General features: G+C 36.6%; 1 protein-coding gene across 4 annotated transcripts in view; it reads left to right on the forward strand.

The window, feature by feature from the left end:
• The window catches only part of mia3 (MIA SH3 domain ER export factor 3), a 30,017-nt gene that overhangs the window by 741 nt on the left and 5,103 nt on the right, over positions 1-24,173 (forward strand). For 2 of the 4 annotated variants that reach the window (XM_081379512.1, XM_081379513.1), the window contains exons 2-26: positions 885-1,018; positions 1,945-2,031; positions 2,118-4,305; positions 6,267-6,575; positions 8,753-8,889; positions 10,936-11,067; positions 11,767-11,788; positions 12,861-12,949; positions 13,038-13,115; positions 13,202-13,312; positions 13,400-13,471; positions 14,275-14,379; positions 14,468-14,590; positions 14,690-14,780; positions 16,018-16,073; positions 16,152-16,242; positions 16,343-16,481; positions 18,118-18,280; positions 18,931-18,966; positions 19,221-19,288; positions 20,191-20,288; positions 21,258-21,371; positions 22,393-22,461; positions 23,050-23,099; positions 23,231-23,287. In XM_081379512.1, coding sequence (XP_081235638.1) covers positions 885-1,018; positions 1,945-2,031; positions 2,118-4,305; positions 6,267-6,575; positions 8,753-8,889; positions 10,936-11,067; positions 11,767-11,788; positions 12,861-12,949; positions 13,038-13,115; positions 13,202-13,312; positions 13,400-13,471; positions 14,275-14,379; positions 14,468-14,590; positions 14,690-14,780; positions 16,018-16,073; positions 16,152-16,242; positions 16,343-16,481; positions 18,118-18,280; positions 18,931-18,966; positions 19,221-19,288; positions 20,191-20,288; positions 21,258-21,371; positions 22,393-22,461; positions 23,050-23,099; positions 23,231-23,287 — 4,619 coding nt within the window. The remainder of the gene's footprint in view (positions 1-884; positions 1,019-1,944; positions 2,032-2,117; positions 4,306-6,266; positions 6,576-8,752; positions 8,890-10,935; positions 11,068-11,766; positions 11,789-12,860; positions 12,950-13,037; positions 13,116-13,201; positions 13,313-13,399; positions 13,472-14,274; positions 14,380-14,467; positions 14,591-14,689; positions 14,781-16,017; positions 16,074-16,151; positions 16,243-16,342; positions 16,482-18,117; positions 18,281-18,930; positions 18,967-19,220; positions 19,289-20,190; positions 20,289-21,257; positions 21,372-22,392; positions 22,462-23,049; positions 23,100-23,230; positions 23,288-24,173) is intronic. The other 2 variants (XM_081379514.1, XM_081379515.1) reach the window with 2 other exon arrangements.

Below are 24,173 nucleotides of genomic sequence, written 5' to 3' on the forward strand. Positions count from 1 at the left end.
TTTGACCTGTATGTTGTTTCATCAATGACTCTCGATAGTTAGAAAATGGAGTCGTTGATAATAATTATAACAATATTATAATAATTATTATGCATGCGTATGTATGAAAGTTTAAGAATATGAATACAATTTGCTGATTTGAAACAAACACATTCTGTCATTTTTGTAGACAGATTTTTACATTTAATTTAGTAAAAATACTAAACAAAAAAATGTGCACCGTCCATTAGTGGTTGACCGGAGATTTATGGGATGATAATAATACATAATGCTAATGTTACTGAGATGTTCAAATGTTTACTTTCAGCATATATTTGTAAATTTTGATTATTATTTCTTGATAAAATTTTACTTTCCATGATTCGGCCAAACAGTCCAACGTTTCTCCTAAAAATCCAAGCGAGGTTCACCCATATTCCCTAATATCCCATACTGGTGACCTATTAGATGCACTGTTGATCCTGGTGTGGTCCATCCATACACCATTAACAAACAAATAAAAAGATCATCATGCAGATAATGCATGCAGTGCTGTTTCATTACACTACTGCAAAATAAATAGTAAGAGATTGAAATTATATTTTACGTAAGGAAAATTAAGCCTATTTTAGGACCCTTAAGATTTGTTACATTGCAGGTGAAAAATCCCTGAAAAATGCTTCTTGTAAAATTCTTCATCAGTGTTATGCGTGCCACATTACATTCAATTTGAAGTCATACAGAAGTTAAAATGCACATTGTAAGAGCTAATCTATGGGAACATTTTTCATTCAACTTTCACACTGTTTTGTTCTTGCCTCAAAGTAATTGCTAGATTTAAAAAGCTTACCATATCCGTATATGAAACAAGTGGTTTTAATCCATTTTTTTGTGTGTGTCTTTAGTGCTTCTCGTCAGAGGGAAGGCCGCTAAGGATTTCGCAGGGCCGGACTGTCGGTTTCTCTCTTTCAAGAAAGGAGAGACGATATATGTATATTATAAACTCTCAGGGCAGAGGTCGGACATGTGGGCTGGCAGTGTAAGTAACCGGTTAATAACTGATTGATTGATTGATTGATGCTTATGGATGTTGCTGATGATGAACATATTTGCCATGCAGCATATTTGATTGGCATTAATTTAACATCGCAATAACACTCTACATTTACTCATTTATTGGGGCAACAGATCATGCATGAATCTTCAATAGCAGAGAAAAGTGTTAAGCAAATACTAACATCAACAAAGCAAATGGCTGTTCATTGTAATCGTAAATGTTTTGATTCTTGTTTTAAAATGTACCACAATGCATTATTTGAATATAAATATATGATGCATATCTTATTAAAATAGACTATTTTACCAAGTGTTCATCTGTGCTTTGTGTTACAGTTTAATTCTATTTCCTCTTTAACTGTTTTCAATGCATTTCTATGGAATGATAGAGAAAATGTGGTAATGCTTTGCAATAAGGTCTCAGTAGTTACATTATGCATTAACTAACACGAATTAACCATATGTTTTACAGCATTTATTAATATTTAATGTTATAAAAAATACCATTGTTAATTGTTTGTTCTTGTTAGTTCACTGTGCATTGACTAATGTTAACAGATACAATTTTGAAATTATCATTAAGATTAGTAAATGCTGTAGATAAAGTATTGTTCATGTTAATTAATGTAGTTAACTAATGAAAACCTTATTGTTAAAGGTTGCTGGAAATATTTTTTACAAATAGATAAATGGACAAATAAAATGTATATGAAAATATTGAGCATTGATGCAAACTTTATCTGACAGGTTTTGTGCATATTTTCTATTTCTTGTAGATTTGTCTCTTGTGCATTTTATTTTCTTATTGGCTTGGTTTCATTTTAAGTTTGTGTTTATGATTGTATGTTTTCTGTAAACACTCTTCTAAAAGGTGCTTATACTGATATCTTTTTCTTTCTTTCTGCATAGATTGGAAACCACTTTGGTTATTTTCCAAAGGACTATCTTAATATAAATCATATATATACTGAAAAAGAATTGGAGGTTCCTACAGAGGTATGTATATTAATATTAATATTGCCTGATGCCTGGTCCTTTTTGACGTGACGTTTGGTTAACGTGAAGCTTTCTTTCTCTTTCAGGAAACTGATTTTGTTTGCTTTGAGACTGGCCTTGATAAATTTGAAAGCTATGATATAGATGTGCTGTTGGGAACCACTTTGTTGATAGAAAATGTGGAATCAACAGAGGAATCAACAGAACCAGCTCAGAATGAAGATTCATCTCAAATGTCTTCTGTAACAGAGACCGAATCAGTGGAGCCTCTTGAGTCAGAGTCAGTCGATTCTGTATCAACATCGCCTCTTGAGTCAGAGTCAGTCGATTCAGAATCAACATCGCCTCTTGAATCAGAGTCAGTTGATTCAGAATCAACATTGCCTATTGAATCAGAGTCAGTTGATTCAGAATCAACATTGCCTGTTGAATCAGAGTCAGTCGGTTCAGAATCAGCATCAATTCTTCAATCAGAGTCAGTCGATTCAGAATCAACATCGTCTCTTCAATCAGAGTCAGTTGATTCAGAATCAACATTGCCTCTTGAATCAGAGTCAGTCGGTTCAGAATCAACATTGCCTATTGAATCAGAGTCAGTCGATTCAGAATCAACATTGCCTCTTGAATCAGAGCCAGTCGATTCAGAATCAACATTGCCTATTGAATCAGAGCCAGTCGATTCAGAATCAACATTGCCTCTTGAATCAGAGTCAGTCGATTCAAAATCTGTAAAAGCTCCTGAAACCGAGACATTACATTTAAAATCTACTGAGGAGGACTCTGATATCTTTCAACCAAAGATGGAAAATGTCTCATCAAAACCAACACTGGAAACTAAAGATGCAGTAAAAGAAGAGCTTGAAGATATTTCAATAAGCCAAGATGCCGATGTCACTTTAGAAGATGTCAAAACAGAACCATCAGATGCTGATAATTCTGAGCTTTTGCACGACCAAAGTGACTCTGATGTTGAGCCTCAGGAGCCCTCACAACCTCTACTTGAAACACAAACAGCAGGTTTAGATGCAGTACGTGAAGAACCTGCCAAAACAGAGTTACAAGAGAAAGATAACCACTACAAAACACCAGAGAAAACACTTGAGGATGAGCATGAAGTGACCGAATCCCTTCAAGAACTCACCAAAGATTCGCTTTCAGTTGCTGAGGTTGGAGAACAAGCTGGTCTTGCACAAAGTGATCTTGACGTCAAAATCCCAGAAACTTCTCATCTGCCACCAGACGCTAAAACTGCTTCAGATGCACGTGAAGTCGTCCCATCTGAACCGCCATTAAATGTAGACAAGATGCATGTAAGTGAAAACACTGAGGAGCACCATCCAAAGAAGTTAGACACAAACCAAAAGGAAAACCTTCTTCAGAAGGCCAGCATGAACAAGAATGAAAACGCACACAAAAACACTGAAGACGACGATCCTCAGAACGCACTTACAAACAAGATCGAAAAAGCAAATGAATCCATTCATGAAGTAAATGCAACCAAAAGTAGGGAATTAGTTTCAGAAAGCCAAGAAACTGCACCTATACTTGACGAAGCGGACGAACAAATTGATAAGTTGAAGAACGAACTTGTGAATCTGCTGAAAAACACACTGGAATCTGAAGCACAAAGTCTTGAAGACGAAGAGGACGAGAACGAAGAGGACGAGAACGAAGACAGCGAAGAGCTTCTGGAGGATGAGAACGCTCTTCTCTCGCTCACGGAAAACTTTAATGAACCTAAAGAAAATCCTCATCCTGAAAGCGATGATTTGGTTGTTTCCCAACCAAGCGAAAACACCACCGAACAAGAAGAAAACGAAGAGGTTCGTCTTCCTCCCGAAGAGCCCGAGTACAGCGATAACGTACTAAGACTCACAATTTTACGAGATCACTTGAAGGACGAGGAGACGGAGCGCATGCAGAAGTACTTCGGCCTGAAGAACCTGTTTAAAATCGAAGCCATGTTTTCTGACCTAGATCTGGAGATGAAGTCTGCGAGAGAGCTGAAGACGGACACCGAGGAAATCGAGCGAACGCTGGACCAGATCATGGAGGCCTCGGAGAACTCCGTTCTTGATGCGACTGAAGACATGTTTAATGAACGAGAGCGGGAAGCTCAGGAACATGGACGGCAGAAGGAGCCGGAAATGTATGATCTTGAGGCTGCCATCCTAGACGCTTTTCAGGAGATCATTTTCTCTTTGCGACAGAAATATTCAGCGGCCAGTGACAGCGTCCCACTGCTCGAGGAAGAACAACCTGCATCTGAAATGGGTGAGGAACATTAATTCGGTGTTTGTTTGAATCTCTAACCTTAGATTTAGCAGCAGTGCTTGCCTTTGTAATCCATTAAAGGGAAGGTTAGGAGTAATTTTAACTTAAGGTCCTTTGCACCATGACCTCGAGCCAAACACCCCCCAGAAGCTTTTTTCCCTTGGTCGAACATTATTAAAGTTAGAGCTTATTTAGAGATATCAGCCGGATGGCTTAGTGCAGGCGCTGGATCCAAGGTTGTATCTCGTAAATTACCACACTAATAATGCCCAGAATGGCACCAAACTTCTACAATAGCACAAATAGGTTCTGTACTCATAAAATGAGTCATTGGAAAGTTTATAAGTACATCAGGAGTTTATTTAGATAACACTTGCCTGATGGCTAATGCTACCGCTAACACGGACGTCGACGTCACTTCTGTGATTTGGGAAAAGCCTGTAAAAGTCCTTTGCAAAACTCACAAGTGTAAGGGAAAAGCTAGTGAATTTAACACTCCATAGAAATGATTTTTTTCCGAAGTGTTGACAACTTAGTGTTAACTAATAATTGTTGCAAACTGGTACTACCAACAAAATATTAGTGCATTCCTGGAACTGGGCGGGACATTTTCTGCCGGGACATTTATGTGCTTTTCCCAAATCACGGAAGTGACGTCGACGTCCGCGTTAGCGGTAGCATTAGCCATCAGGCAAGTGTTATTTAAATAAATTCCTGATGTACTTACAAACTTTCCAATGTCTTGTTTTATGAGTACAGAACCTATTTATTCTACTGTAGAAGTTTGGTGCCATTCTGGGCATTATTAGTGGGGTAATTTACGAGATACAGCCTTGGATCCATTAGCGCCTGCACTAAGCCATCCGGCTGATGTCTCTAAATAAGCTCTAACTTTAATAATGTTCGACCAAGGGAAAAAAGGCTTCTGAGGGGGTGTTTGGCTCGAGATCATTGTGCAAAGGACCCTAGGTTGAAATTACCCCGAACCATCCCTTTAATTAAGTGTTTGTTTGAATCTCTAACCCTAGATTTAGCAGTACTAACAGCAATGCTTGCCTTTGAGATCCATTAATTACACGCATTTGCTTGTTTCAGTGAGTCATTTCAGGGTTTTGCTTAGATCAGATGCTGTTAAAATTGTTTTGACCTTATAAAGCCCACTTTGATACATGCATTTTTAAGGCCTCTAAATGATCAAAACTTCACTGATAAACCTGTCGCACACAATCTCCTCATTCGTCTGATTGATAGTTTAGACTTATTTTAGTAAGTAAAAGTCTGTGAAATTGCATTTTGCAGTAAAATCAGATTTTTATGAAGTAAACGTAAGAATAACTTATATCGTTAGTAATATTTCAAGATGAACATACTGTACTGAAGAAACTTCGGTTTACGTTGATTATCCAGACATTTATTAGAAAAATCTGTGAGTATCAAATATGATCATCAGGCTTTTGGTGAAGGTTTATTTGTTCATTTCTCAATCATAATTGTACTGCATTATATGTTTTTTAAGACTACAGAGCTGAAAATGCATTTAAATATCATCTTAATGAGACATATTATTGGCAGAAACAGAGTGACGACTGATATTTATATCATTTTAATAAGCATTATTTAATGTTATAAAGATCTCACTGATTTACATTACAAGCATCAGAATTTCATCTAAAGTTTTGATCATATAAATATCACAATCTGCACCGAATTGCATATTTGAATAAAAAAGGTTTCCCCTCCAAATTCTCACTGTATCATACTATATGAGCCATAAACGCCTGATCAAAAATGATACTCAACAAAAAACACACCTGCAAATATATTTAGTCTTCAATAAACGGTTCCATTTTTTAAAAAAATTAAATTTTCAATTTTCCATTTTTCAATTTTCCTTTTATTTCATATGTCAGGCTTTACATGGTAATGATTTAATAAAGATCTGTATGCACTTTTTTCCCCAGATGAGAAAATTGACTCTGAAGAGGTGAAGGGTTTGGACAGTAATATCGAAATGATCGCACCACCTGAAAGTCCTGAAATGCACGAGGAGCACAACGAATCTGAATTGATTCCGAATTCTGAATTAAATGCGAATGAAGATTTATCCCACAGTAAAGACGCCGGTCTCGAAGAGGACGGAGGCCATTTCAACAGAAATAAAGATGCACAAATAGGGTTCGAGGACGCCGAGGAGATTCAGAAGGGGCCTCATGCTATTTTGGAGAAACCAGTGGACATCGGCTTTCACTTTGAAATGGATCCATCTTCAGGTTTGTGAATTTTTTATTTTATTTTAATTTCAATAGTTATTGTTGCATGTTATAACCAGGGCTTGACATTTACTTTTTGCTCACCAGCCACTGTGGCTAGTGGTTTTCCAAAGTTATTAGCCACTTAGCATTTTTACTAGCCAAAATTTTGACATTTATACCATGGGGAAAAACTACCATATAGATATTTGTAATATGATTTCATAATTTGGCAGCTGGTATATTAGGCTGCTGTCACTTTAAGACCTGATGCACTGATCCATGATACTGTTACACATGCGTTTTCTTTCTCAACTGTTTACGTTCACTTAAAACAGGGAACGGCAACTGGCGGCCCGCGGGCCAAAACTGGCCCGCCAGCAATATTTTCTGGCCCGCCGGATTATTATGGAAGTCCTAAATGCTGCACAAAACTCTTCCAATACTTGAGAAAAGCCGTAGTCGCGCGGCGATTTCACCGCCGCATACTGTGTGAAACACACATAGGGAATCATGCGGCGCGGGATTACATTTTAAAGTATAACTGTACGTTCAAACTGGACGCGAATAGCGCGTCAAATTCGCGCCTGCCACGTCTAGTTACGCTTGACCACTTTGTGTCCATTCGCGCGTCAAAAGACTGTAGCGGTCAGAACTCTGGTGTACTTTGGACGGAGCGTGCGGTCTGACTGACAATAGCCAACTCCCGAGTCCCGACATCTTTTGACAGCGTATCCGCACTTAATTCTGACCGCCTGTACACCTATCTCTGAGGAGCTGTTTGGTACTGAAACCATTGTCAGCCAACAACATTCTTTTTTTGCAAGGATGTTTGAAATAGTTCGGCAGAAAATAGCCTACTTCATTTGTCAGTAGGGCAATATGATTTTCGTTTAGGTTGCTTAGAAATTTGAGTGATAGGCTGCTTTTGTCCTATTTAATTTATGTTATTTATATTTCATAATTTTTTTCTTTGGCATTTTTTTCTCTGCTGACAGTAGGCCTACAATGTTAAAATAGCGTAATATTTATATTGACAGACCTCCTTAAACCTTAGGTGTGTATGTGTGTGTCCCGAATAAATAATAATAATAAAAAAGGAATAAAGTTCCAAAGTCGGACTGTAAGCGAATGAGGCATGATTCACACCTTTATTAAAATGGCTGTAATCTGTTACCACAATAGTACTTGATCTGTTTTAAATTATTTCCTTGATATATGCTTAAGGTGTTAAATTCAAAATAAAAAATCAAAATTAAAATTAGTCTAATCCAGTAATAAATTTTTTCTATTTTTGATCTGAGTACAATCAGAAAACCCGTCGTTATTTGTTTTTTCATTTTAGTTCAGGAAATAAATAATGGAAAAACAAGTAGTTTTTCATCTTTTTATTTTTGGTTTTAATTTGAAAAAACGATTGAACGAATGATCCACGGACAGTGACGGACCCATCATATTCTGCGATTATAGGCCTATATAAGAGTATTTAATTTGTATCCATAGGCCTACTCTGTGTAGCTGGCCCGCCACCTACTGGCAAAAAAAAATATTGGCCCTCGGCCAAAGTTACTTGCCGACCCCTGACTTAAAACATAACTGACTGTTTACATGAATACTCACCAAGAGTGGCATTTCGACATTATTTTGTGTGTATTTGACTGTATAAGCGCAATAAGCTGCGAAAAATAACTCAATTTAGTACTGAGAGGAGGCTTTATCTGCGCGCACTTTGGGTTTGAGCTCAAAATCTGCGGGAATTAGTAAAATGATGCGCAATTCCACGCTGAAATTCAAGCCCTGTAACACCAACAATAGTCATCCAGAGCAAATGAAACGAGTGAGTGAAGAGAGGCGGGTTTGTTTGTCACTCGCTGTCGGAGAGAAGAGAGAGTGAGAGTGAGAAAGCGCAGCTTTTATCGTGTATCTATTCTGCGAAAAATGAGTATTGAAAGTGTTTCAGATATTTCAGTATTGATAAGTTTTCAGTATTTTTTTTACAACACTGCATTCCACTTAGTTTATATTTCAGATGCTTTGTATTAAAAGACTACAGTTTTAAAAATATATATTATATATCAAATTTAACCTGCCGAAGTGGCTAGTAGGAGCGACTGCGTTACACGCCACTGCTGAAATCCAGCGCATTTGGCGGGTGTTAATATCAAGCCCTGGTTAATACTGTTATTTCCCGTGTCCAGGTTCAATGGAGTCTCCAGGTGTCTCTGATTTCCATGACACTGAATCAAGCAGTGATTCCTCCAGCTCCTCGACTTCAGATGAACTTTGGGGTTTGCTGCTTCTCATCAAAGAATATCTTGGGGTGTATGGAGAAATTGTGAGTAAGACGATATTTTAAGACTTTAAAGCTTTATACTTTGCACAAGTACATCAATGCAAAAGACTCATTGAAAATGTGTTGCATTATTAGACATTAGTGTAAATTTCTACAGTCAATGCAGTTAAAAAAGAGAGTGCTTTGAACTGACAAAGGGAACTTTCTTTATTCCGCATTGCCAAAATCCCTTTCAGAGACATTTTAACTGACTTTAAAGAAAATGTCATATCTTTAGCGTTTGTAGTAATGTGTTTATTATAAGACTTGTTAGCCTCAGACACACTGAATGAATCGGTGCACGAGTAGCTGGTGTGACATTAATAACAGGACTGTTTTCTGTTGGAGTTCTTGGTTCTGAGCAATTTGAGAAACGTGTCTGTAATGGTTTTTAGAGTCATTTTTTGTGTTGGGTTTGTTCATGTTGTTGTTTGACCTGAACTTCTGTTCACATAACTCAGTCTACAGTAAATGGCAAATCACATGAGACCTCAAGAATGTAGTTTTTTTGATAAGAAAGAAGGAAATGAAACCTATTTTTAGAGCCATTAAAATCAACAGTTCTCATTACCCCAATGAATACAAAAACGAAAAATATGCTAAATATAAATTTGCCTCAGGATGTTATTTGACTTAGTATTTGTATTAACCTCACTAAAATAATTATGCCACTGACTTTTGTTGTTGAAATATATTCATAAAGTAATGTCTGTTCTAGACACACATATTTATTAGATCTGCCATGTAATTAATATCATGATTTTGTAATGAGGGAGTCACTTTTACTGATGTTGTCAATAGAGTGTACAACTATAATAGGTATAACTTTAGATGAAAGAAATCCAATAGGGCTCCATGCTAAATGTGTTAATAAAACTCCATACAAGACCAATATGTGTGAAACCATAACTAGATTAAATTACAAATCGTGTCAATTAAACATTTATATCTTTTATAGCACATATTGAAGCTATAACACTGAAGCGTCAAGTTGTTATTTTTTTAAAGCCGCTAGCATCAGTGCTAAAGACGGTCCCTCAACCAGTGTGACCAATCAGAGGCTGCCGTCGTCGTCACGTGACCGCTCGCGTACAGAGTGGAAACACTGCTCTTCGTGAGAGACTCTCAGCGTTTTGAAATGTTGACGTGTTGAAAGAGATCAACACTGATCTCCCTCCAGCCACGATTTCAAAGCATACTAGTTGTATGTACTTATTATCCGCCTGTATACATTATTATTCAAGTTAAACGTCTATTAGCGTTCAAAGACAAGCGTGTCAGAGTGGATTTACAACAGAAATCACCGGCTTCCCGATATGAACCAACGGTCCGCCATTTATACTGTGTTCATCGGCTTCAACCTTCGTCTCTGAGCGCTCGGTTACCCTGGTAAATTAGTTAAAACGCTTTAAAAGCATGGATTCACAGCCAGGTCTTACCTCTACACCAGCTGAGATAGAAAACACAGCCTGTTTCGTCTTCATGCTGTCCAGACTTCAGGAAGTAAGTGTTTCCACTCTCTAGACTCGATCACTGTCTTCAAGAGTGAGATGTGTGAGTTTTAACGACTTCAACTGCTTGAAATTGATCATTCTGTCAGTAAAGATAAGTCCACACAGTAGTGTCATAATGGCATATTGCTGTATTTTGACCCCTTCTTATGCATGATGCAGCTCCTTAATTCTGTAAGTCCATAAAGGATCGGATAAAATCCCAAGGGAACTAAATTGGTTCATTTAAACCGAGTTGTAAGTGCTTATTATAGGCAGTAGGGTTTCATCAGAGGTGAAAGTCCACTAAAACCCCTTGTGTTGTGTTTCTGTTGCATGTGGCTGGTGATAAGGGTCAGTGCTAGACTTTGTTGCTTCAGATTTGTCAATATAAGTCTAAAAGAGTGCAGAAATTGATTTGAAACAGTCTAAGTACATTCGGGCCCCTTACTAACTAAACTCAAAGCTGACGGGCAGTGAAACCATGTTGTCAAACAATGAATTGTTTCTGGAATTGACATAAAACTGATCACATTTGGTGTGTTTTTGTGTCATCTAGGTGATCACTGCTCTTCCAGAGGAATGGCGACCGGGTCCCACTTTCCACGGAGTCCCCTGGGAGCCGGTGCTCGTCACAGTGGTTGTCGGGGCCCTCACGATACTGATGTTCTTCTGGAGGACGGTGCTCGCTGTAAGACATCCTATTCACACATTTATTTGTATAGCACTTTTCACAATCACAGCTCTAAATTGAGATTTTTACGTCATGGGAATATGTTTTTGCACTAATGTCGGATTTATTAATTTAAAACTAAGTTTGTGTCATCACAATGAAATATTTAATGCGCTGGATTATCTAAAAATAGGCATTACTACATTATAATATAATATGAAAATCAGCTAAATTTCATCGCTGTGATATAAGATTAATTGCATGTATGAGGTCATGCGACCCACTTCTACTACCTCTTAAATTATTTTATTTCCTGAATTAATGTAAGATATTCAATTCACACATTTATTTGTATAGCTCTTTTCATTATACACATCGTTTCAAAAGCAGCTTTACAGAAAATGCATGAGTTCGCATTACAATTTAGAGTGATCTGTTATCAGAGGAAACTGTCTAAGTTATGTATTTCAGAAATGTACTTATACAAAGTCACAGTTAGCAAAATATTTATTAATTTAAACGATGTAATAATTGAATGCATACAATGAAGTAACGAATACTTGTTTGTTAACAACTGATTATGACATTTAGAAAAATGTTGTATTGGTGGATGTTGATTCAGACTTTGCGTCATCTTATTTACATGGTTAATGTTTTCATTCTTTTGAGATTGATTCAATTAAATCTGTGCCATTCACCTCTTCTTTTCTCCTTTAGATCAAAGGAAAAACCTATCAATGTAAGTCACTTCTCAGCCTCGTCATGATTGAGTTATCAGCTAAATACACATTATACCAGTCTCTTAGGGTTGGGTGGTATGATGGCATATACATGCTATTGCACTTTTACACAGCTAGTTTACTACTTTTATAATTTATATGGATTTTACTGTGTTTAGTCTTCTCAATTTGAGATGAAGCTGCATGATTAATCGTTAAAAGATCACAATCTCAATTCAAACACCCACGCGATCTCATTCCTAAATGACAACGATTCAGCTCTGTCTATTAAAGCTTTGACAAGTCTGATCACACTGAACATTCAGATCTGCGTTCTGATCCGGAGAGAGCAGTTGTCATGTATAAGTATGAAACAGCTTCACAAACACACTTTTTAACCACACAGTATCATTATTTCTGTTACAAATATTCATATTATCACAAAAGTACTGAGATAAAAGTATAAAGTTCGGATATAAACACTGATGTCTATAGTAGCGATTTAAATATAGTAAATCACCTTATTAATTACATAGTTACACCAGTAGGTGGCGACTAGTAACTGTTAAAGATGTATTTGTCATTGAATCGTTCATTCAAACAGATTTTTAAAAAAAATAATTCAGATTAATTTAACATTTTAAATAAACTGCAGTGATTAACATTTTCACACTCTTGTAAATTAAATAGTTTTTTTAGTTTTCTGTTCAGAAACGTAATCTCTGTTTGAAACTGAAAAATCGTGATTCTCAATCTATCCAGAATCGTGCAGCTCTAATTTGAGATTTATACGTCATGGGAATATGTTTTTGCACTGATGTCAGATTTATGCATTTAAAACTAAGCTGATCTTTTGGTTTGTGTCCATCACATAATCAATTGTGCTTTTAATTTATAAAATACTTAATGCACATGATTATCTAAAAATAGGCATTACTACATTATATAATATGAAAATCAGCAAAATATCATTGCTGTGATATAAGATGAATGCATGAGTGAGGTATGAGGCCATGCGACCCACCTCTACTACCTCTTAAATTCTTTTCTTTTCTGATTTTAATATAGTTTGCATTGTATTTTATCTCACAGTGACAGAAAAGCAGCTCAGAGACAAGATCCAGCAGCTTCTCAGCGAGAAATCTGATGCTGTTAACAAGATCACAGAATTAAATGACATGGTAAACCTCACTGTTTCTTTCTCTCGACTTCTCTTGGGTTTATTGATGAACCTGATCAGATATAAAGGTTTCATTTGTCTCCTCGCAGATAAAACAACGTGAAGAACAGCTGAAAAACTCTGTGAAATCACTGAGTTCCAGCCAACAAGAAATGAAAGGGCTGAAGGTGAATCACAGCATCAGGACTGATCTCTTCCCATCCCAGTTTCATCACACATTTGTCTAATGTGCTTTGTTGTTTTTACTGACTAGAATCATCATCAGAAACTCCAGAGTCAGTGGGAGGAGATGTCTGGGAGTGTTTCACAGCTTAACCAAAAAATTGTGGACACACAGGAAGAAAATACAAATCTAAATGAAAAGGTAAGCTTCGATTTATTTTATCTTCTGCCGTTGTGACTTTTCTCTGTCAGATTTTTCAGAACTGTTTTGTTTTTCCTTCGACCAAAGATTGCCAAAATGCACCAGAGAATCGAGAAATACCAGAAAACACTGAAGAACTATGACGAGGAGCGTGCAAAGGTAATCCGTGCTGGACGAGCTGATCCTTTACCTTGGCGGATCTACCAGTTGAAATGAGAAACCAGTAATAATGTCAAGCGTTTTTTGTTTTCTGTCGCAGTTACTCAGAACAAATTAACGTAGTTATGCGCGCAATCTTCAATCTGCTTAGTTACCGTTGCGAACAATAACAGGATATCCTACTACCACTTTTTCTTTCTCTGAGGAACATGGAGAGAGAAGCAGTTCGATTGAGTGAATTATTAAATACAGGATTTATTAAGTAAAATCTGTCATGGAAATTAATACAATCTAAAGTTCTGTAATCTAGCAATATTCCATAAAAACAAGAATTGTCCATTTTGACTTAAGTTATCAACAATAAAAATTTTGTTTGACAATTCATGGTATATTGTTATTATTATTATTATTATTTTATTTAAACCTTTATTTAACCAGGAGAATCCCATTGAGATTAAGAACCTCTTTTTCAAGGGTGACCTGGCCAAGACAGGCAGCAGCATATAAAAAAATAATACAAACACATAGGTAAAACTAAAACTAACACTTAATAAAATCATTTTAAATCATTTTTACGATCTAAAAACATTTACATAGTAAGGCATCTGTCTCTACGTCTTTCATTTTGGATTTAAATGCGTTTAGCGAGATTAATTCAGTGAGTTTCAGAGAGATTAGAGTTTAATTTATCACTTTAAGATTTTATAGTCTCTTGACCATGTATCTGAACATTTGTAGTAGTTGTCTCATGTCCTGAAGATGTTAAAATGTTCTGTTCTGTGTTTGTGTTGAACTGATAACAGGTTCATGTCCTCATGGATGAAGCTAAACTCAGAGAAGATGCTCTGAAGGCTCAGGTTCTGTCCTTTGAGAAGGAAAACGGCGCTTTAAAAGAGCAGAAGAAATCTGTAAGTCCTGTTGTCAGAGCTGTGAACTTGCCAATCCTGTCCTTCCATCAACGCCAACACGATTTAAATGATATTTATTTTCTGACAGCTCCTTCGAGATGCTAAAGACTGGCAAGAGAAGCACAAGAAACTGAGCGAGGAGATCAGGGTTTATCACAAATCCCAGAAAGAGCTGGAGGACTCTCTGTTGCACAAGGAAAATGAGATTGATGTGAGTGAAATTGGTTGCTTGTGCAATACAGTGCTTTGCTTAATTATGAATTATAGTGTTTCTACGAAATATGATAATCTGTGTTTCTCTGGTTTGTAGGTTTTGTCCAGCTGTATTGCCGAGCTCAACCGTCTGGGAGCGTGTGATCCTGCTGAACTACAGAAAGAAATGTCAAATGGAGGAGATGCTGGTGAGCACTCTATTTATAACTTACATTTTTCTTTACATTTTTCTTTTTTTGTCATCACGGCGAGTTGCGTTTAGTGGATGTTCTTATCTAGAGTGACTCATTAAAAAGTGCTTTATTGCACGTGTGAAATTCAGAATGTTATTTTCTGAGAAAAGAAGTGCTACCTATTAGGGCTACAAAGAAATAATCAATGTAATCATCAAAGGTGATTGCATAATGCATGATTACAGCATTCCGTTTAAGAACTTCGTGTCAAATGTTTCTATTCATGTAAAACATGCTTTTGCATAAGTTGAATACTGTAAACAAGAATGTAGTCGTGATCTGATGCATTTAAATCCAACCGCTCCTAATAAATTGACTCTAATCTAATCTAAGGTCACATTTACACAGTTGTCAGTCCTTAAAGGAGTAGTTCACTTCAGAATAAAGATTCCCTGATAATTTACTCAACCCCACATCATCCAAGATGTCCATGTCTTTCTTTCTTCAGTCAAATGAAATTAAAGTTTCTAGGATTTTTCTCCATGTAGTGGACTTCAATGGGGTCCAAAAGTTTAAAGCTCCAAATGTGAGTTTCAGTGCAGCTTCAAAGTCTCGACACGATCCCAGCCGAGGAAATAAGAGTCTTATCTAGACAAACCATCGCTCATTTTCAAAAAAAAAAAAAAAACATTTATACACCTTTTAACCACAAACGCTCGTCTTGCTCTAGCTCTGCAATGCGTCATGCGTTATGTAATTTCTGGGGTTATATTTCACTTTAAATTCAGAAAATAAAGCATTTGAGAAATTATTATTTTATTTTACTGTAAAATTTTACGGCTGTCTTCATTTCTTCACTTTCAAACCATCAACTTTTTTATTTTGGCGGAAAACCGCAGAGAGCCCTTAAAGCTTGTCTTTTGTTGAAAAGCTCTTCTCATTACATGTTTCCAGTGATTGTGCATGTTGCCTTTTGAAATGCGAAAATATTAAGTGTCCCGAACTCATAGCGCTTGCAGAGATGAGTTTGTGTAGAACGGAGACGCTCGTAAATCATGAGCTGCTCACGTGCAAAAGAACACAATACCTTGCTTCACTCTGAAACACGCAGCGCATATATTTATTTAATTAAATTGCAGCCTTTGCCATTTAATAATCTCAATAAACCATATCACGATTTCGGTTTCATTTCGAGGTCTTTGGAGATGGTTAGGTGAAACATTCTGATCATCAAATGTCTGTTTTCTTTCAGAGAAGAAGATGGACATCTCGAGAGTGCGAATCAAACAGATGATGGACGTCTCCAGGGTACGTCTGCTCCGGGCAGAGTGTTTCGGAGGATAATTGAGCACTCTTCTTATTTCTAATGCCGTTTCCGTTTCGCAGATTAAAGCTACTCTCAGTGTTGTTGAAGACGAGAGGAATCGCTTCATGGAAAGTCTCCTCGCCGAACAGAAATCCAGACAGGAGCTGGAGGGTATGAAGATTGACATTTGTGTATTTGAATACATTGCCGTTTGCTTTCCACATCCTCATTTAATCCTGTACTTTTTTTTATTTAATTTTTTTTTAACTAGAGCAATATCAGAAGGTCATGCACGACCAGATGAATCTGAGCAATGAGAAAACGCATCTGGAGAACCAGTTCAAGAGCCTGCAGCAGAGACTGGAGATCACCACTGAACTCTACCAGCAGAAGGAAAACGCCCTGCAACAGTGAGATCACACACACTGTTCACACTGCACACAGTCAGCGCTACATTTCAGAGGATTGGTACTCAAATCATATTTTTAGTTAATGTTAGAATTAAACGCTATAGAAGGCATTCTACTAAAATATTATGAATATTGTTATTTCAATTAGGTTTGTGCCGAGAGACGACGATATTGTGTATCAGCGATCGCTGATGCCTTTGATTTTCCCATTAATGTATTATAGTATTATGATTGGCTAGTGTTATTATCAAATTAATATTAGGGCCTACAATTCATTTCCCCTCATTTTTCCTAAAGCACATATTGAGGACTCCTCAGTGAAAATGTTTTCAAAACTACAACTCGCATCAAAATTTAATTGCAAGGTGATCTATTCACAAATTGTCAGGGGTGTTTGTTATAAAAGTGACGCATAATTTTTATACAATTTAAGTGGCATTGTTTTTCATCAGCATTTTGTATTTTTTCTCCATAGCACATTAACAAAACTTTTTAATGACACTAATAAAAATACAACAACAAATTATTAGTATTATTAACAATTATAATACTACTAAAATAATGCTAATAACAGTCTTTAATAGGTCTGAACACAACACAATAATCGGCCATCGATGAATATCAAAAGGAGCTTCAAACACCCATTTAAAAAAACAAAAAATATTGACTCTCCTTAATCGGCATAACTCTCGTGCAAAGTGCAATTTCTTATGCGACGTGACTTTTTTTCTTTAGCACCAACTCAGTCTTAAACTAATAACAATAGACAATGATTCTCATTTACTGCAATAATAAAACTAACTATATAAATGAGTAAATAAAGAAATGAATGATCAAATAAGTAAACTATTGTATCCGCGATCTCGCAGCCTGACGATAGAGTGATGTGACTGACTGGAGCATATCGCCCAACACTAATTTTAATTACTTTATTTTAATGCCGTTGCTTGCTTTTTGTGTACACTTTATTCAGAATTTGCACGGGGACATTTATTGTGATCCGTCATTGATATACAGTATGTAATTAGTGCTGCATAATTTGGGGGAATGCAATTAGAGAAAAACACAGTAACATATATTCATATTGTAATCGTTGAATGTAAAATAAAAAATCAAATCCATTAGAATTGTAATTATTTTTTTTAGTTAGTAATTGTGTATAAAATGAATCCTTCTACTAAAATATGATGAATAGCCCAAGAAATAAACCTGGGATATATATAAAATATAATTTTTTTTTTTTTTTTGAAGTGAATATCATCTGTCAGTTTTGAAAGTACAGATGTAAAACTAGACATTTTTGCGAACTGGAAATCATATCTGTGATGCTATAATCATGAGATGCATGTGATGATGCTTTCACAGCTGTTGTGTATGAAGCTGCATCCTAAATGATGGGGGAAATTACTTGAATTCGTATCTGTCTCAACTTGTCTTAATTTCAAATAAGGACTGTATTTCATTTTGCTGCAAAAACTAAACAAAACAACTCCATTTAGATATTCCGATATGGATCGAATTTGTGCTTTCCATGTGAACAAAGCCCATGTCCTGGATTTATTTGAACAGTCTCGATTGGCATTAAAAACTCCCCACTCCTGTATTTCCTCGCTTAATGAGCTTGGTTTGCGCTCAGGAAATTGACTCAGGAGGAGCTGGAGAGACGCGAGAAGGAGACGAAGCTGACGGAGGTGGACAGTAAAGCTGTGCGGTCGGAGGAGGAGCTGAGAGCTCTGAAACAGAAGATCAAGGACATCGAGGAGGAGATGCAGCAGAACGAACGCTCTCTGAAATCTGAGGTGAGAAGCTCTGACGACATCACTCTCAATCTGACGCTTCATACTCTCATTTAAATTATTGCCATTGGCCGATAGTGTCGGAATCAATGTTATTTTGGTTTTATTTTAGTTTTATTAACTTTTTGTAACTTTTTGTTTGCTATTTAGTAATTTCGTTATGTGCTTTTGTCAATTTATTCTTTTTTGTTGTTGTTTTTAGGTTTAATTTATTTTAATTCATTTTTTATTTCAAGTTGTTAATTTTAGTGCTTCAAGTTTATTGCCAAGGCAACAATGCATTTTTTTTTTTTTTTTTTTTACGTTTTTTCAACTAATAATTACATTTTAATTTATTTCAGCTTCATTTCAATTAGATTTTTTTTTAAATAGTTTTAGTTAAAGATAAACCTGTTTGGAAGCTGACTATTATTTTGACATGCAATGCTTTTTTGAATATCAAATAAACATTTTATTTTTTATTAAGTTTATTTTTTGCAATTTTGTAAATATGTAAAATTATAATTTTTATTGCAGCAATTGTTTGCATGTTATTCACTATTATTACATTAAATAGTGTGATATCACATATAGCCTATCGGCTTTATATCGGCCACGACCATCAAAAAAAATCCATATTGCTTGTCCTTATTGCCCTGCCATCTTTCCTATAGGTGGCAGTCCAGGAAAAGAAAGCCCATGAAAACTGGGTGAGTACCATGTTCTGTTAGTCTTTATATGTAAACTAGAAGGCTTTTGTATTTAGGGATGCACTTCTGATACTGATACCCTATAATCATTTTGTGTTATGGCCAGTAATAAGAAATCGAGATTGCTTAACTGGAAGCATTTGCATTCCTATGCATACTCAGTGTTTAATTTTCTATCAAGAAAAGTATAATATATGGTAATACTGATAAATTCAGTGATATAATAATCACGTCTACTTGTTGATCTTCAATAGTTGAAAGCACGCGCCTCAGAACGAGCTCTGGTGGAGGAAAGAAGAGAGATGGCCAACCTTCGGCAGAAGTGAGTATATTCATCAAATCACTGTTTAAATGCAATTTCTCGACATCATTGCTGTTATTTTTAGGGCTGACTTCTAATAGTCGGGGATTTGACGATTCGATTCGGAGAGGTCTGATTCGACTATGAACCTCATAGTCGAATACATGGGCGTCAGTTTGGTTTGAAATGTGCTGGGGACGGAGACGCATTCGCATTTTCAGAAGGGCTGGGTACAAAATTTTTTTTTCGCTTTCGCGCAGGTCATGTTTTGAAAGACGATGTCCTGTAGCTTACTAATGTAAATAAATAAAAATGTATTCAAAAATCTGCTTCACATTTTCAGCAGGGCTGCGGAGCGACTGTGGGTTGACTCCACACGGTTCTCATGGGCTTTATAAGTCCTAACGTGAAAAAAGCTTTACGTGGTTTTATGTACCTAAACAATGATTACCGAATTTCCCTCTCATATTGCTCCTCATAACCACTGAAAATGGTCAAAAAATCGAACCCAGAATCCAATTATTATGGACGTTATCTGATATTAAGACTCCACACGGTTCTCATGGGCGTGAAAAAGCTTTACGTGGTTTAATGTACCTAAACAATGATTACCAAATTTCTCTCTCATATTGCTCCTCATGTTTATGAAATGTTATGATATATGTGTGATATGTTTTGTTCATCTGGCTTTAAATGAATAAAAGGTATTTGTTACACACCATGTTTTTCTTTTAGTTTTTTTAGCTCTTTTGTTTGAAATGGAAAAAATCTAGCTGCCATCTAAAAAAAAAAAAGGTTCGACTATCAGTCGACTACGGCAAAATCTAACGAATCAGATTCGACTATTAAAATCCTTAGTCGAAAACAGCCCTAGTTATTTTTAGTGTTGTTTCTGAACTCTGATGTTTGTGCATTTTATAAAGGCTTGTGGAGTACAGAGATAAAATCTCAGACATGGAGCAAAGTCTGTTCAAGCACAACTCTGGACCCCCGGATCGCCACATGCCGCCACCGCGAAGAGGTGAGCAGTTATCGTCCTCTAATTCAGCTTTCACACACAACACAACCAACCCTCAGAGCGGCTGCTGTGCACATGCTGTCTGACAGGCTTTTGTAATTGTATAATGCATGATGTATCGTTTTCGCAACAATATCGCGATGTAGTGTAAGGTTCGTACTTGATCTGTAAACCAAATGCTTGTGATTCGCAGATTAATTGCAAAGTTTAACCATCATAGAGTGACCGTTTATCATTTTCATGTGTTTTTAAGTCCTGTTAGTTTAAAGATCAAGTGCAAAAAGACTGGAACTCGTGCGCCGTTCCTTCCCTTCCTTGTCTATTGGTGCATGAACTGACATGTGCATGGAGAATTAAGTCAAAATGCCCATCTTGACGAGTTTCCTCGTAAACGCAGTCGGTTATGAGTTGTAAACGGAGAAATAAAACGTATGCTTGTCATTACCGGTATTGAATACGTGCATTCGTCTTAAAGTGACAGCAGCCCAATTTACCCACAACGCTTTGTCACCAAAGTTAATCAAACAACAAAAGAGAAAGAGAAAATCACTTTTGTTGCTTTAACAAAGATAAACTACATTAATTATATGAATCATATTTAATTAAGTCTATGCAGTGTTATATTACATTTGAATACTGAATATCTGTACCTGAATACAGTTAATTTACCAGAAAAACATAAAGCACTGCTTATTTTATCTGTCTTTTTTCTATTGTATTTACCTATGATTGTAATTTGTTTATTATTTTCTATGCAGATGCACTACCCTACAAAATGACCCTGATCATTCTAGAATGATTAATTATTTCCAAATAGAGCGATTCAGGTCATCAGCTGAAATTGTTTTCATATCACAGTATATATCGCAGAAAAACAAAATATCGTGATGTCAGTTTTTTCCAGTATCGTGCAGTGTTGCGAAGTGTCGCCTGGCAGATTTTGTTCTGATTGTGTTGGTTTGTTCTGAACAGGTGATTCGTACGGGCCGTCTCCTGTGAGCGGGGGGGCTCCCTCTCCTCCTCTAATGATAGAGGGTCCCGGACGCCCCCCCTCTGCTCCTGTAGGGCGACGGGGCGAACCGTTCGGTGAGTCTTACCATCCCAACTCCCAACTTTATCCTCCTCCTCTCGTTTTTCCAGCTTTCCTGTGTTTGAGTCTCTCTCGTTTCGTTCTGTTGTCATTGGAAACGCTCCTGAGCTCCAGTGCCCGGTTGCATAAAGCACCTTAAGTGTAATTTTCCCTTAAAGAACGCCCTTAGATTTCCATTAAACACCCAAAAATTAAAATCCTGTCAGTAATTACTCTCCCTCATGTTGTTCCAACCCCGTAAGACCTTCGTTCATCTTTGGAACACAAATTAAGATATTTTTGATTAAATCTGAGAGCTGTCTCACTCCTTCAGGCTTCTCTGTTATTGGAACTTGCCGGCCCAGAAAGTTAGTAAAGACATCGTTAAAATAGTCCAAGTGACTACAGCGGCTCAACCTTAAGTTTATCAAGCGACGAGAATACTTTTTGTGCGCAAAAAATAACGACTTTATTCAACTCTTCATTTTCTTCTGTTTCTCTGAGTGAGTTCACGTAGTGCAACAGCGCAACGCTTCTGGGTTGTACGTCAGAACGGAGGCTCACTATTGGTCAGCATCACTCACATGACCAGCGTGAGCCTACGTAAAGTCGTTATTTTTGTGTATTTTTTTGCGCACACAAAGTATTCTCGTCGCTTGATATACTTAAGGTTGAGCCACTGTAGTCACTTGGACTATTTTAACGATGTCTTTACTAACTTTCTGGGATGGCAGATCTCGATTACCCAGAAGCCTATGGAGGAGTGAGACAGCTCTCAGATTTCATCAAACATATTTTAATTTGTGTTTCGAAGATGAACGAAAGTCTTACGGGGTTGGAACAACATGAGGGAGAGTAATTACTGACAGAATTTTCATTTTTGGGTGAACTAACCCTTTAAGAAATTTCCTTAGCTGAGGGGTAATCAGTACTTAGTCTCATACTTAAGGTGCTTTATGCAACCGGGCACAGATGTTTACGCGTCTGGCTGAAACGATTGATAACGAACGGCTCCTGATCACTTGTGATCTGTTCCAGGTCCACGACCCCCGTCTGACCCTCACGGACGCTTCTCAGACCTCGGACACCCGCTGCCATCCCGACCAGGTGCTTTTGATACAACCTGTTACAAACCAGTAGAAACAGTAATAATGTGAAATATTTTTAGAGATTAAAAGAACTATTTTCTATGCGAATATATTGTAAGCTGTAATTTATTCCTGTGATCAAAGCTGAATTTTCAGCATCATTACTCCAGTCTTCAGTGTCACATAATCCTTCAGAAATCACTCTAATATGATGATTTGATGCTCAAGAAATATTTATGATTATTATTAGTTGAAAACTATTACATTTTCCAGGATTCTTTTATGAATAGAAAGTCTTTATTAGATTAAATATTGCATCCTTGCTGAAAAAAATATTAATTTCATCATCAAAAAAACTTACTCACCCTAAACCTTTAAATAGTAATGTACAGTTTTTTACACTCATCCATTTATGTTGTTTATTCTGTTTTCGCCATGAAAATAGCCTTGTTACTGATATGGCGTAAATACATTTATGAATTCCATTTATAACATCAACATTTAAATACTCAATGTAATTTAAAAATCTAATACTGTAAATAAAATAAATATTTTTGGTTTGCATTGCAGTTTTGAGTGTGTCTTACTGTCATTTTCTCTTTTTCAGAAATGTTTCCTCCGATGACATCATCTCCATGTGCACATGATGGACCAATGGTAAAGATCACAGGTTTTTTTTGTCTCTTTGTAATTTGATGTGCAATGTTCACAATGCGATCTCCAGTAAATGTCATGCATATGTAGATGTTGTTGTCCATTAAACGACGGTGGGTGTGTTTGCTTTGAAGCAGACCGCACCGGTCACAGAGACGGCCGAGCCGGTCTCGTCTGAGCCCGTAGAGCCCGTGAGTACAGCGATGGGTGATGGGATGGATGGGACTAGGGGTGGAATGGATCGCAGTCGGCGGTGATCCGTACGGATCAGGACCCACGGTTCGGCACGCATGCGATTCGCGGATTAACTGCTAAATAATTTAACCATACTAGAGTTTGAAGGTTTTGTTTTGTCTTGTCAATTTACACTTTCAAACAATTTTAGAGACAGACAGACAGACAGAGAGAGAGACTTGGACTTTTAAAGGTCAATTTATTTGCAAAACATTAACTTTTCACATTAATAATGTCTCCATGAGAAGAAATAATAATAATAATCCTTTTCAAACACAGATACACTTAAATATACATTTCCAAGCAGCCATCATCAACATCACAAATGCATTGATTTATTCCCCATTTATATTTAAACATTTCAATGACTTTGACCAGTTTATAAAAAGTAAATTGAGAGAGAGAGAGAGCCCTTTCCTTGCCCTTGAACGGACACACTCGGCAAGTATTCTCTCGTTTAAGTCATAAGTGAACAAAAGAGAAACAAAATTGAGAAAGAAACCGCATATTTGTGAGTTTTTCCCGGTCCGTGCAGTCGGTCTTAAAGTGACAGCACACTTAATATTCCCACTGTTGTCTGTGTTAGTAATAAAACGACAAAATACAGCTTTAACAAAGATGAAACTATATTTAATTTCTACAGTGAACAAATAGTGTTATTTTTACATTAAGGCTTAATTATTAATTTCTGTACCTGAATATACCGTTAGACTTTAGTATTCGTCTCTGCTTGTAATTTGTGAATTTGTTCTTATTTTATTACTGACTGTTCACTTGTTTTAAGTAGTGTGAACTTGATCAGTTAGGCTAGTAGTTTTTGATGTAGTATCGAAGAACTTGAAG

This window comes from Scardinius erythrophthalmus, assembly GCF_964197995.2.
Source record: "Scardinius erythrophthalmus genome assembly, chromosome: 11".
In the NCBI taxonomy this organism is placed as follows: Eukaryota; Metazoa; Chordata; class Actinopteri; order Cypriniformes; family Leuciscidae; genus Scardinius; species Scardinius erythrophthalmus.